Here is a 14,591-nt window from a genome sequence, read left to right as displayed (position 1 = left end):
TGAGACATCAATCAGAATCAAACAGCAAAATATGATATGCTTATATACTTTTAGTATGGCAGCAAATTCTCAGAAAGTAGAGAGAAAAAAGAAAGGTCAAGAGTGAAGTGTGACAAAGGGCCCATAGCTCAACCTGAGGAACAATGTTGTAAAGTGGAGGTTGTTGTCAATGGCTGTCACGCCCTGATCGAGAGAACTCTTGTTGGTTGGGTCAGGGTGTGAGTTTCTGTTGAATTCTATGTTATTGTATTTCTAGGTTGTAGATCTAGGTTGAAATGTATATGTTTGGCCGGGTGTGATTCCCAATCAGAGGCACCTGTCGCTCGTTGTCTCTGATTGGGATCATACTTAGGTAGCCTGGTTGCCTACCTTAGTTGTGGGATCTTGACTCGCGTTTGGCTTGTTGTGTTGGAGCCACTGTTTGAGCGTCACGTTTCGTTGTTTTGTCAAGTGTTTATTCGTATTAATAAACATGTACGCATACCACGCTGCACCTTGGTCTGACCCGTCTCTCAACGATCGTGACAATGGCCAATCACAGACCACAACCAACATACCGCCATCTCATAAAACCCCAGTAGCAACAACATAGTTTCAGGAAAGCAACTGTGTTATTTCAGACAGAAGCAATTTCCCTTAGTGTATCTTGAGGTAACCAATATAAAAAATATTTGATCTACTCCCACAGCAGCAACATAATAATAAATCACAAAAAATGAAAAAATGCACTTAAAGTAAGAAAGGGTCCTGATAAAGGTAAGAAAAAGTGTTCTTGATAAACTTGTGTCAGCTATCCAACCGGAGGGGCAAGAGGCTATGGTTACTCAATGAGCTGGAGATCTCATACAGTAGGTCAAGGACGTGAATAGGTTACAATGGGTAAAACATGATGGGTTGCAGAAAGAGTGAAGGTAATTTTTTTCCATCTTTATAATACAAGCCTTCTTGGTCAACATCCTTTAGATGTGTTTTAAATTATCTGTAAACTGGTGGGTGACATGATAGTTTGAATATGTCAATATGGTTAAGATTTGCTTCAGTGTAACTGGATGAAGGTTGTGGATAAATCCGGGGCCAATAAAATGCAATGCGATCACACTAACAGTCGCGTGAAGTCTAATACAATAGCAGCAACGTCATCTTTATGTCTCCACAGAATTGGCGATGCACAGATACTGTAAGTTGTTCCCTGTTTATGGCAACACATAGGCCTACTAAGTGTCAGTTTCGCATCATCTCATGGAGATGCAAGAGACGTCATACAACACAAGATGGTGCCATTGCCACCCTTTACTGAATGAAGTATGCATAATGATGAGTCCTTTTCAAAATTGGCAGAATACAGTTTTTTACATAGGAAGTAGGGAAGTAAGGGGTGCTGAGGGTGCTGCAGCACCCCCTGATAAATCGAAATTAAAACAAATCTATATTAAAACATAAACATATATTTAGCAAATTTTTTCTCCACTAAATTAGTGAACTAGGCCTTCATTACTCCTGTATGAGTGGATAGAAAACCTCATTTTGTGACATTTGACAATTGCCAAAAGTTCCAGTCGTTTTACCTCGCCCCCAGAGGTTACACATGGGTCATCTACACACTGTACGGGAAACTACATTGGAGTGTGTGTGTTCTTCTTATTAGGCTACCCGATTAGATTTTTTTTAAAGCTAGATTGTCAGTCTTATACAGATAAACTGTAGTTGGATAAAACATTATAATGATGACCCTCAGAAGTATAAGAAACTAATACAGAATTCCAATTCATCCCAAAGGTGTTCTTTGGGGTTGAGGTCAGGGCTCTGTGCAGGCCAGTCAAGTTCTTCCACACTGATCTTGACAAACCATTTCTGCATGGACCTCGCTTTGTGCAAGGGGGCATTGTCATGCTGAAACAGGAAAGGGCCTTCCCTAAACTGTTGCCACAAAGTTGGAAGCACAGAATTCTCTAGAATGTCATTGTATGCTGTAGTGTTAAGATTTACCTTAACTGGAACTAAGGGGCCTAGCCCGAACCATGAACAACAGCCCCAGACCATTATTCCTCCTCCATCAAACTTTACAGTTGGAGCTATGCATTGTGGCAGGTAGCGTTCTCCTGGCATCCGCCATACCCAGATTTTTCCGTCGGACTGCCAGATGGTGAAGTGTGATTCATCTCTCCAGAGAACGCGTTTCCACTGCTCCAGAGTCCAATGTCGGCAAGCTTTACACCACTCCAGCCGACGCTTGGCATTGCGCATGGTGATCTTAGGCTTGTGTGCGGCTGCTCAAGATGAAACAGCGAGAATCTGTCAAGGCTCACGCAGAATTATGTGATTACGAGCAGCAGTAGTTCCTGGTTTTGGGTTTTCGTCATTGATTATTTGGTCGAATCAGGATTGGGCGAAGGCGGTGCTTAAACTGGTGTGGTGATTTTCAAGTCGTGTGTGGATGATAAATGGTTTCCACTATATTCCACAGCCACATAGTCAAAATTGACTATATCGTAAAAATGTATGAATATATCCCTTTTGGCCATGATAAACACGGATGAAATTAGCGGAACGGCTCCCGCCTGCCAAACACCTGCCCTCACCGGGGTCGAAGGACACTGTCCACTGTTGTCGCCTATCGTCTACCGCTAGCTACTCCGGTACACAGCAGGCGGGAGGCGGGGATGACATTGTGTGCTAGCGACACCGTGTGTTAGCTATCTTGCTAATTAGCTAGCTAGCACACAGTGTCGCCCCCGCCTCCCGCCTGCTGTGTAACGGAGTCCTCCTTAGGACTAGCTGGCTAAGCTAGCACACAGTGTCCTTCGCTCCCGCCTGCCGAACACCTGCCCTCGCCGTCGTTAACAGAACAGGGGCAAAGGACACTTCACCAGTGTGTACTAGCTATAGCTAGCTACCGTTGTCGCCCCCGGCTCTTCTTCTGTGGGGTTTATCTGGGGTTGGCATCCAACGTTATGTTGCATTATTGCCATCTATTGAAATGGAGCGCCCCTGCCTATGTACTGCAGTAATAGCTTAAAAATGGACCAATAGAAGTATAAAGAGGGGTTCCTGCAGATGCAGGAATGCCCACATGCAAGAACGCCCTGAATTGCGGGCTGCAGTTGCACCCTTCTCGAGACTCTGCCTTGCTGTAGGTGAGGATGTTCATGATAAAAGTTGCATGACGTCAAGGACCAGTTAAGCAACTAAAACGCCCTGCACATATCGTTCCTTTCACCACGGTTTGCAGCCGCAAAGGGATTTTTGCTAATGTGCATCTAAGGTAAGATTTCAACCATTATGGCACTTTTAACAAATTTCAGGTCACGATTTCTTGAAGCAGATGTCCCAATTTCTGCTTTATTCCAATGGCAGATATGCGATTTATTTGAGTCTACTCCAATCTGTATCATTGTCTGAAATATATATGCGTAATTTGCCAGTAGGCTTCTTATACTAAAGTACATTTTAGGACTGTCACTCTCTGGTGTCCATAACGTTTGTTATTTTCCCCCCAGAGCAAATATTTTTTCGCTCGCTCCTTTGTGGACTCAAAAAATGGGAAGATTAGACACTCTGAGAGAATTTAATTTATTGTCATGGATGAGAGAGGAAAGACAATCGAGGAAGTTGACCCTGGTCATCGTTTTCATCGCCTTGCTGCTGGATAATATGCTTCTAACGGTGGTCGGTAGGTGCAACTTTGGAAAAATTATTTTCACACCTGTTACTGTTGTGTCAACCGTTGTTTCACCAATTGAAACGTATCAATGCCTTTCTAAAGGCCAATTCGAGTCTGTTGCTTGCCTAAATAATTGACAGATATTCTTTTGAATCATGCAATGTTTTGTTATTTCCCTTGTAAGAAGGTTGTATTCTCCTTTTTGTTTAGAGTAGTTCAATTATAATTTTTGGTGTGGAACAAAAGTTATTCCGTCCTGGCTATTGCTTTCCCCCAAAAATATAAAGAAAAAATAGGCTAGTCTAAAGCCTATGATTTGCTCATAATTTTACCTTGCCTGAAGCTTTGTAATTATATACGAAATTAGACACTAGCTCCTTCAGTTGTTAAATTTAATTCAAATAAGATACACATTGGTTTTCATCTGATATCCAATATTAGATAGCACAATGAGTAAGAATGACAGCCTGGTCTCATAGACTAGACGTAACATAGTAAATGTAAATCATGGCCACTAAAATTAGTATGATATGTTAGGTTTGGTATGGTTATATAAAACAGAAGGTTAAGTAAGGCAAAAACGAAAGTATGGTGGGTAAGCGTATAACGCGAATGTCGAGCAACCCAAAGGTTGCGTGTTTGAATCTCATCACGGACAACTAGCATTTTAACTAATTAGCAACTTTGCAACTACTTACTACTTTTGAGCTACTTTGCAACTACTTAACATGTTAGTGTTAGCCACCTAGCTAACATTAGCCACAACAAATTGCAATTCATAACATATCATACGAAATGGATGATGGACATCCACAAATGAATACATACCAATACCAAATGTAACATATCAGACTAATTGGGGTGTCTGGATGTACATTTACTATGTTACGTCTACCCCTGAGTCCAGGCTGAGAATGAATGCATAAAATATGTCATAAATCAAACAGATTGTGAATTAAAATGTAAATATACCCATAATAACATATTAGTAAGCGGCCTATGTGCTACAATGTTGTTCCCTAAACATTTCATCTGTCCATTATTCATTTTATCAGATTGTGTCAAGTGGTTTAACACCTTAGGCATTTTCAAAAGCTGTATGTAGCCTATAGTGTAAAGCTTCACAGGGAGATTAATTGTTAATAATTGGTCATCATTTATATATCCTTTCACGTGGCAAGTGAAGAGTAATTAGTAAATGAAAACTATGGTGGACCGGGATGGTGGACCCGCTACAGATTATTTGGGCAGGGAATTCATCCATCTGTATATTTTTGGTCCCAAGGTCCCCAGCTCACTTGATTTCCTTGAAAGCATCAGCACTGCCATTACCAATGAATCTCCCAGTCGTATCAGATAGATTATAGATGACATTGATGTGCACACGAATGCTGTTATTTTGCGCGATATTGTGCCGTTAGCGCTGGACACGTCTCCCGGACATGTCCCTTGAGCACTGGATACAGATGCGCATTGGAAGAATGTCCGAATGTCAGTCAGAAATGACTCTAGAGTAGCTGTACAGTGCCTTGCAGAAGTATTCATCCCCCTTGGTGTTCTTCCTATTTTGTTGCATTACAACCTGTAATTTAAATTGATTTTTATTTGGATTTCATGTAATGGACATACACAAAATAGTCCACATTTCAAAAAATTCTAAAAAATGAATAATGGAAAAGTGGTGCGTGCATATGTATTCACCCCCTTTGCTATGAAGCCCCTAAATGAGATCTGGTGCAACCAATTACATTCAGAAGTAACATAATTAGTTAAATAAAGTTCACCTGTGTGCAATCTAAGTATCACATGATCTGTCACATGATCTCAGTATATATAAACCTGTTCTGAAAGGCCCCAGAGTCTGCAACACCACTAAGCAAGGGGCACCACCAAGCAAGCGGCACCATGAAGACCAAGGAGCTCTCCAAACTGGTCAGGGACAAAGTTGTGGAGAAGTACAGATCAGGGTTGGGTTATAAAAAAATATCAGAAACTTTGAACATCCCACGGAGCACCATTAAATCCATTATTAAAAAATTTAAAGAATATGGCACCACAATAAACCAGAGAGGGCCGCCCACCAAAACTCACGGACCAGGCAAGGAGGGCATTAGTCAGAGAGGCAACAAATACACCAAAGATAACCCTGAAGGAGCTGCAAAGTTCCACAGCAGAGATTGGAGTATCTATCCATAGGACCACTTTAAGCCGTACACTCCACAGAGCTGGGCTTTACGGAAGAGTGGCCAGAAAAAAGACATTGCTTAAAGAAAAAAATAAGCAAACACGTTTGGTGTTCACCAAAAGGCATGTGGGAGACTCCCCAAACATATGGAAGAAGGTTCTCTGGTCAGATGAGACTAAAATTGAGCTTTTTGGCCATCAAGGAAAACGCTATGTCTGACGCAAACCCAACACCTCTCATCACCCCGAGAACACCATCCCCACAGTGAAGCATGGTGGTGGCAGCATCATGCTGTGGGGATGTTTTTCATCGGCAGGGACTGGGAAACTGGTCAGAATTGAAGGAATGATGGATGGCGCTAAATACAGGGAAATTCTTGAGGGAAACCTGTTTCAGTCTTCCAGAGATTTCAGACTGGGACGGAGGTTCACCTTCCAGCAAGACAATGACCCTAAGCATACTGCTAAAGCAACACTCGAGTGGTTTAAGGGGAAACATTTAAATGTCTTGGAATGGCCTAGTCAAATCCCAGACCTCAATCTAATTGAGAATCTGTGGTATGACTTAAAGATTGCTGTACACCAGCAGACCCCATCCAACTTGAAGGATCTGGAGCAGTTTTGCCTTGAAGAACGGGCAAAAATCCCAGTGGCTATATGTGCCAACCTTATAGAGACATACCCCAAGAGACCTGCAGCTGTAATTGCTGCAAAAGGTGGCTGTACAAAGTATTGATTTTGGGGGGGTGAATAGTTATGTACGCTCAAGTTTTCTGTTTTTCTGTCTTATTTCTTGTTTGTTTCACAATAAAACATATTTTTAATCTTCAAAGTGGTAGGCATTTGTTTAAATCAAATGATACAAACCCCCCCAAAATCAATTTTAATTCCAGGTTGTAAGGCAACAAAATAGGACAAATGCCAAGGGGGGTGAATACTTTCGCAAGCCACTGTATATGCCTATACGTGATTGGAGGCAAATCTATAAACAGCAAGGGTATGAATAACAATTAATATGATAAAAACATAATAACAATAATATGAAAATAATAAGCTAAAACCATCTTCATGGGGCCAATTAGTGTGTTATCTGCCACATTTATAGCTAAATTAGTTAAATATATTCTTATCCTTTGAAACAAATGTAGTGTGTGTGCTAATGTCCTACATTTACATTTTAGTCATTTAGCAGACGCTCTTATCCAGAGCGACTTACAGTTAGTGAATACATTTTATTTTTATTGTATTTTTTTTATACTGGCCCCCCGTGGGAATCGAACCCACAACCCTGGCATTGCAAACACCATGCTCTATCAACTGAGCTACATCCCTGCCGGCCATTCCCTCCCCTACCCTGGACGACGCTGGGCAAATTGTGCGCCGCCCCATGGGTCTCCCGGTCGCGGCCAGCTACGACAGAGCCTGGATTCGAACCAGGATCTCTAGTGGCACAGCTAGCACTGCGATGCAGTGCCTTAGACCACTGCGCCACTCGGGAGTCCTACCTGCTACACAAATCAAATAAAAGGAAATACATTTGTAATTATATTCCACACAGATTTCTTTGGATGATGATGTACAGTGGGGGAAAAAAGTATTTAGTCAGCCACCAATTGTGCAAGTTCTCCCACTTAAAAAGATGAGAGAGGCCTGTAATTTTCATCATAGGTACACGTCAACTATGACAGACAAATTGAGATTTTTTTTCTCCAGAAAATCACATTGTAGGATTTTTTATGAATTTATTTGCAAATGATGGTGGAAAATAAGTATTTGGTCACCTACAAACAAGCAAGATTTCTGGCTCTCACAGACCTGTAACTTCTTCTTTAAGATGCTCCTCTGTCCTCCACTCGTTACCTGTATTAATGGCACCTGTTTGAACTTGTTATCAGTATAAAAGACACCTGTCCACAACCTCAAACAGTCACACTCCAAACTCCACTATGGCCAAGACCAAAGAGCTGTCAAAGGACACCAGAAACAAAATTGTAGACCTGCACCAGGCTGGGAAGACTGAATCTGCAATAGGTAAGCAGCTTGGTTTGAAGAAATCAACTGTGGGAGCAATTATTAGGAAATGGAAGACATACAAGACCACTGATAATCTCCCTCGATCTGGGGCTCCACGCAAGATCTCACCCCGTGGGAGTCAAAATGATCACAAGAACGGTGAGCAAAAATCCCAGAACCACACGGGGGGACCTAGTGAATGACCTGCAGAGAGCTGGGACCAAAGTAACAAAGCCTACCATCAGTAACACACTACGCCGCCAGGGACTCAGATCCTGCAGTGCCAGACGTGTCCCCCTGTTTAAGCCAGTACATGTCCAGGCCCGTCTGAAGTTTGCTAGAGTGCATTTGGATGATCCAGAAGAGGATTGGGAGAATGTCATATGGTCAGATGAAACCAAAATATAACTTTTTTGGTAAAAACTCAACTACGTCGTGTTTGGAGGACAAAGAATGCTGAGTTGCATCCAAAGAACACCATACCTACTGTGAAGCATGGGGGTGGAAACATCATGCTTTGGGGCTGTTTTTCTGCAAAGGACCAGGACGACTGATCCGTGTAAAGGAAAGAATGAATGGGGCCATGTATCGTGAGATTTTGAGTGTAAACCTCCTTCCATCAGCAAGGGCATTGAAGATGAATCGTGGCCGGGTCTTTCAGCATGACAATGATCCCAAACACACCGCCCGGGCAACGAAGGAGTGGCTTCGTAAGAAGCATTTCAAGGTCCTGGAGTGGCCTAGCCAGTCTCCAGATCTCAACCCCATAGAAAATCTTTGGAGGGAGTTGAAAGTCTGTGTTACCCAGCGACAGCCCCAAAACATCACTGCTCTAGAGGAGATCTGCATGGAGGAATGGGCAAAAATACCAGCAACAGTGTGTGAAAACCTTGTGAAGACTTACAGAAAACGTTTGACCTGTGTCATTGCCAACAAAGGGTATATAACAAAGCATTGAGAAACTTTTGTTATTGACCAAATACTTATTTTCCACCATAATTTGCAAGTAAATTCATAAAAAATCCTACAATGTGATTTTTCGGAAATATTTTTCTCATTTTGTCTGTCATAGTTGACGTGTACCTATGATGAAAATTACAGGCCTCTCTCATCTTTTTAAGTGGGAGAACTTGCACAATTGGTGGCTGACTAAATACTTTTTTTCCCCACTGTATATCAGAATATACTATAGTAGACATAACACTTTTCACCATCTGTTTTTCTGCTCCTTTCTTCCTGGTAGTCCCCATCATCCCCAGCTACCTATACACAATTGATGATGCAGCAGCCAACATGGCCAAGAATCACACCATGGTCTCCCCACACACCCCTTCTGGAACCTTCCAGACCATTGTGTCCCTCTATGACAACTCTGTCAGGGTAACCAGCGGGGGCCCAATGGATTCCACACCCATACCCTTGGGTCAGACGCAGGCGGTCTCTCCTTCCACCTCGGCTCTCACACCCCACAACTCCACACAGCCTGACTGCCCCAAAGCAGATGACCAGCTGCTCAATGAGAATGTGAAAGTGGGGCTACTCTTTGCCTCCAAGGCCACCGTACAGCTCATCACCAACCCCTTTATTGGGCCTCTCACCAACAGGTGGGTGAATGACATGATCACACTGGTTGGTGTGTTTTCTGTTGCTCTTTTTCAAATGTCTTATATTATTTAAATGAAATGCCAGCTGTGAACTGGTTTGCATGGCAACTAGCTTAGCAGTTGGGAGGCTTGAGATACTGTATATTCATATAATTGAGGTTTCGTAAGACCTGTCTATTTATGTTGCCCTTGTTTATGAAGAGTTTTAGCATTTAAAATTATTCCCTGGTTGCACAATTTTTTAAATTATGGTTATAAAGTGGTTGTTTGAAATCAAATCAAATCAAATGTTATTTGCCACATGCGCCGAATACAACAGGTGTAGTAGACCTTACAGTGAAATGCTTACTTACAAGCCCTTAACCAACAATGCAGTTTTAAGAAAAAAAGTGTTAAATAAAAAATAGATACAGTGAGGGAAAAAAGTATTTGATCCCCTGCTGATTTTGTACGTTTGCCCACTGACAAAGACATGATCAGTCTATAATTTTAATGGTAGGTTTATTTGAACAGTGAGAGACAGAATAACAACAAAATAATCCAGAAAAACGCATGTCAAAAATGTTATAAATTGATTTGCATTTTAATGAGGGAAATAAGTATTTGACCCCTCTGCAAAACATGACTTAGTACTTGGTGGCAAAACCCTTGTTGGCAATCACAGAGGTCAGAAGTTTCTTGTAGTTGGCCACCAGGTTTGCACACATCTCAGGAGGGATTTTGTTCCACTCCTCTTTGCAGATCTTCTCCAAGTCATTAAGGTTTTGAGGCTGACGTTTGGCAACTCGAACCTTCAGCTCCCTCCACAGAATTTCTATGGGATTAAGGTCTGGAGACTGGCTAGGCCACTCCAGGACCTTAATGTGCTTCTTCTTGAGCCACTCCTTTGTTGCCTTGGCCGTGTGTTTTGGGTCATTGTCATGCTGGAATACCCATCCACGACCCATTTTCAATGCCCTGGCTGAGGGAAGGAGGTTCTCACCCAAGATTTGACGGTACATGGCCCCGTCCATCGTCCCTTTGATGCGGTGAAGTTGTCCTGTCCCCTTAGCAGAAAAACACCCCCAAAGCATAATGTTTCCACCTCCATGTTTGACGGTGGGGATGGTGTTCTTGGGGTCATAGGCAGCATTCCTCCTCCTCCAAACACAGCAAGTTGAGTTGATGCCAAAGAGCTCGATTTTGGTCTCATCTGACCACAACACTTTCACCCAGTTCTCCTCTGAATCATTCAGATGATCATTGGTAAACTTCAGACGGCCCTGTATATGTGCTTTCTTGAGCAGGGGGACCTTGCGGGCGCTGCAGGATTTCAGTCCTTCATGGCGTAGTGTGTTACCAATTGTTTTCTTGGTGACTATGGTCCCAGCTGCCTTGAGATCATTGACAAGATCCTCCCGTGTAGTTCTGGGCTGATTCCTCACCGTTCTCATGATCATTGCAACTCCACGAGGTGAGATCTTGCATGGAGCCCCAGGCCGAGGGAGATTGACTGTTCTTTTGTGTTTCTTCCATTTGCGAATAATCGCACCAACTGTTGTCACCTTCTCACCAAGCTGCTTGGCGATGGTCTTGTAGCCAATTCCAGCCTTGTGTAGATCTACAATCTTGTCCCTGACATCCTTGGAGAGCTCTTTGGTCTTGGCCATGGTGGAGAGTTTGGAATCTGATTGATTGATTGCTTCTGTGGACAGGTGTCTTTGATACAGGTAACAAGCTGAGATTAGGAGCACAGCGTGTGTTGTTACCTACCCTTACCACCTGGGGGTGGCCCGTCAGGAAGTCCAGGATCCAGTTGCAGATGGAGGTGTTTAGTCCCAGGGTCCTTAGCTTAGTGATGAGCTTTGAGGGCACTATGGTGTTGAACGCTGAGCTGTAGTCAATGAATAGCATTCTCACGTAGGTGTTCCTCTTGTCCAGATGGGACAGGGCAGTGTGGAGTGCAATATAGATTGCATTATCTGTGTATCTTTTGGGGCGGTATGCAAATTGTAGTGGGTCTAGGGTTTCTGGGATAATGGTGTTGATGTGAGCCATGACCAGCCTTTCAAAGCACTTCATGGCTACAGGCGTGAGTGCTACGGGTCGGTAGTCATTTAGGCAGGTTATCTTAGTGTTCTTGGGCACAGGGACTATGGTGGGCTGCTTGAAACATGTTGGTATTACAGACTCGTCTATTTGCGCCTCTACCGGATGGAAACTACAAGTGTAACGGCTGCGCTCAATGCAATGGCACTTACAAATGTAGATCCTTTAAACACCCCCAAACAGGGAAACAGATCCCAATCAAAGGTGTTATTACGTGCTCCACTAAGGCAGTTATTTATCTTATAACTTGTCCTTGTGGTAAAAATGATGTGGGTAAAACAAAGCACAAATTAAAAGTACGAATCTCGGAGCATCGTAGCACCATTAGGTGCAAAAACTCGACATACCCATTCGCTGTCCACTTCTTGGAAGCGAACCATTCGATTTCGTCCCTACGTTATATAGGCATCGAACATGTCACCCTCCCTAGGAGAGGGGGTGACCTCGACAACTTATTGTTAAAACGAGAGGCTGCCTGGATCTTTAATTTAAAGACCCTTGCTCTCTTCGGTCTCAACGTACACTTTGATTTGAAGCCATTCTTGTGATTATTGTGATTTTGCTATTCATTGTAAATGTTTGTGGGCCTATGTAGCCAAGTTGTATCTATTTTATGATCGTATGCTATCCATGTTTTTTGTATGTTCTGTTTATCTGTGAATTAACCAACGCTATTAGGCCACACCTGGCCATGATTACAGACACCTGCGTGTGTCCTTTGACATTATATAAACTACTGACCCGCAGTGTTTGTCATTATACCCTGATGAAGACAGCTTGTCTGTCGAAACGTTGGTTATTAGGATATTAAATGATTGCATCTGAGCTCCAAGAGTGTGCGGCTTTCCTTTTCTTTTTCAAGTGTTTTACTCCGTTAGCCAGTACCTCGCCTAAATAGGTGTGCGTTTCTTTCGCCTCTGTATTACAGACTCAGTCAGGGACATGTTGAAAATGTCAGTGAAGACACTTGCCAGTTGATCAGCGTATGCTCGGAGTACACGTTCTGGTAATCCGTCTGGCCCTGCGGCCTTGTGAATTTTGACCTGCTTAAAAGTCTTACTCACATCGGCTACGGAGAGCGTGATCACATAGTCATCCGGAACAGCTGATGCTCTCATGCATGCTTCAGTGTTGCTTGCCTCGAAGCGAGCATAGAAGTGATTTAGCTCGTCTGGTAAGCTCTTGTCACTGGGCAGCTCGCGGCTGTGCTTCCCTTTGTAGTCTGTAATAGTTTGCAAGCCCTGCCACATCCGACGAGCGTCGGAGCCGGTGTAGTACGATTCAATCTTAGCCCTGTTTGATGGTTTGTCGGAGGGCATAGCAGGATTTCTTATAAGCGTCCGGGTTAGAGTCCCGCTCCTTGAAAGCGGCAGCTCTACCCTTTAGCTCAGTGCGGATGTTGCCTGTAATCCATGGCTTCTGGATGGGGTATGTACGTACGGTCACTTTGGGGACAACGTCATCGATGCACTTATTGATGAAGCCAGTGACTGATGTGGTGTACTCCTCAATGCCATCGGAAGAATCCCGGAACATATTCCAGTCTGTGCTAGCAAAACAGTCCTGTAGCTTAGCATCTGCGCCATCTGACCACTTCCTTATTAACCGAGTCACTGGTGCTTCCTGCTTTAGTTTTTGCTTATAAGCAGGAATCAGGATGATAGAATTATGGTCAGATTTGCCAAATGGAGGGCGAGGGAGAGCTTTGTACGTGTCTCTGTGTGTGGAGTAAAGGTGGTCTAGAGTTTTTTTTCCTCTGGATGCACATTTAACATGCTGGTAGAAATGAGGTAGAACGGATTTAAGTTTCCCCGGATGAGCGTTTTCCTGTTTGCTTATGGCCTTATACAGCTCATTGAGTGCAATCTTAGTGCCAGCATCGGTTTGTGGTGGTAAATAGACAGCTACGAAAAATATAGAAGAAAACTCTCTTGTTAAATAGTGTGGTCTACAGCTTATCATGAGATAATCTACCTCCGGCGAGCAAAACCTTGAGACTTCCTTAGTATTAGGTTTTATCCACCAGCTGTTGTTTACAAATATACACAGACCGCCACCTCTTGTCTTACCGGAGTCAGCCGTTCTATCCTGCCGATGTAGCGTATATCCCGCTAGCTGTATCTTATCCATGTCATTACCATTTTTTTAAATTCCTGTTGGTAGGATATCCTTGATCTTAGGTCGTCCATTTTGTTTTCAAATGATTGTACGTTGGCTAATAGGATTGATGGAAGAGGCAGATTACTCGCTCGCCGTCGGATCCTTACAAGGCACCCCGACCTACGTCCACGATATCTCCGTCTCTTTCTCATGCGAATAAGGCAGATTTGGGCCTTGTCGGGTGTCTGTAGAATATCATTCGCGTCCGACTCGTTGAAGAAAAAATCTTCATCCAATACGAGGTGAGTAATCGCTGTCCTGATATCCAGAAGCTCTTTTTGGTCATAAGAGACAGTGGCAGAAACATTATGAACAGAATAAATTACAAATAACGCGAAAAAACACAATTGGTTAGAGGGCCGTAAAACAGCAGCCATCTCATCTCCTCCGGCGCCACTACACGTTTCATACAGTTATGACTTGATTTAAGTAATAATTAAGAGAAGTCGTTTTGAATGACACTAAAATGAGATGACAGCAGGCATGCAGGTTATGCCAGTGTGTATCTTCAGAGTTCAGTGTGTAGCCACATGCAGTGTGGGTGCCTGCCAGGTCACAGTGGCTTCCTGCTAGCCCAGAGCTAAATGGTGACTCAGCTTGGCCTGCGTTTGGGTAATCAGTCAAAGGTCAATGGAGAGAAAGACCAGTAACAGACTATTTTCAAGTGACAGGGAGGAAAATCAAATGCTGACATTTGTATATTGCTATTTTGAGACCAAATGTCATGTCAGTTAGATCTAATCTATAGCTGAATTCCTGTTTAGATGTTTTTGTTGGATTTATTTGTCTGCATGCATGCATTCAGTATGGATCCCTGCTTGTAGTGCTTTACAAGCAATTATAGTTATTGTTTTGAACTACTTACTGTGTTCTGAAATTAC

General features: G+C 43.1%; 1 protein-coding gene across 1 annotated transcript in view; it reads left to right on the top strand.

Annotated features, from left to right (window-relative positions):
* Window positions 1-3,192: 3,192 nt before the first annotated feature.
* LOC121570125 (synaptic vesicular amine transporter) overlaps window positions 3,193-14,591 on the top strand; it is a 32,110-nt gene continuing 20,711 nt past the window's right edge. Inside the window, exons 1-3 of the mRNA XM_041881620.2 lie at window positions 3,193-3,262; window positions 3,498-3,670; window positions 9,102-9,462. Of these exons, the coding sequence (XP_041737554.2) occupies window positions 3,538-3,670; window positions 9,102-9,462 (494 nt within the window). The 5' untranslated portion in view covers window positions 3,193-3,262; window positions 3,498-3,537. The remainder of the gene's footprint in view (window positions 3,263-3,497; window positions 3,671-9,101; window positions 9,463-14,591) is intronic.

Source organism: Coregonus clupeaformis, chromosome 1 (assembly GCF_020615455.1).
Source record: "Coregonus clupeaformis isolate EN_2021a chromosome 1, ASM2061545v1, whole genome shotgun sequence".
NCBI classification, from domain to species: domain Eukaryota; kingdom Metazoa; phylum Chordata; class Actinopteri; order Salmoniformes; family Salmonidae; genus Coregonus; species Coregonus clupeaformis.
Note: the sequence above shows the minus strand (reverse complement) of the source record. Positions and strands in the feature narration are given on the sequence as shown.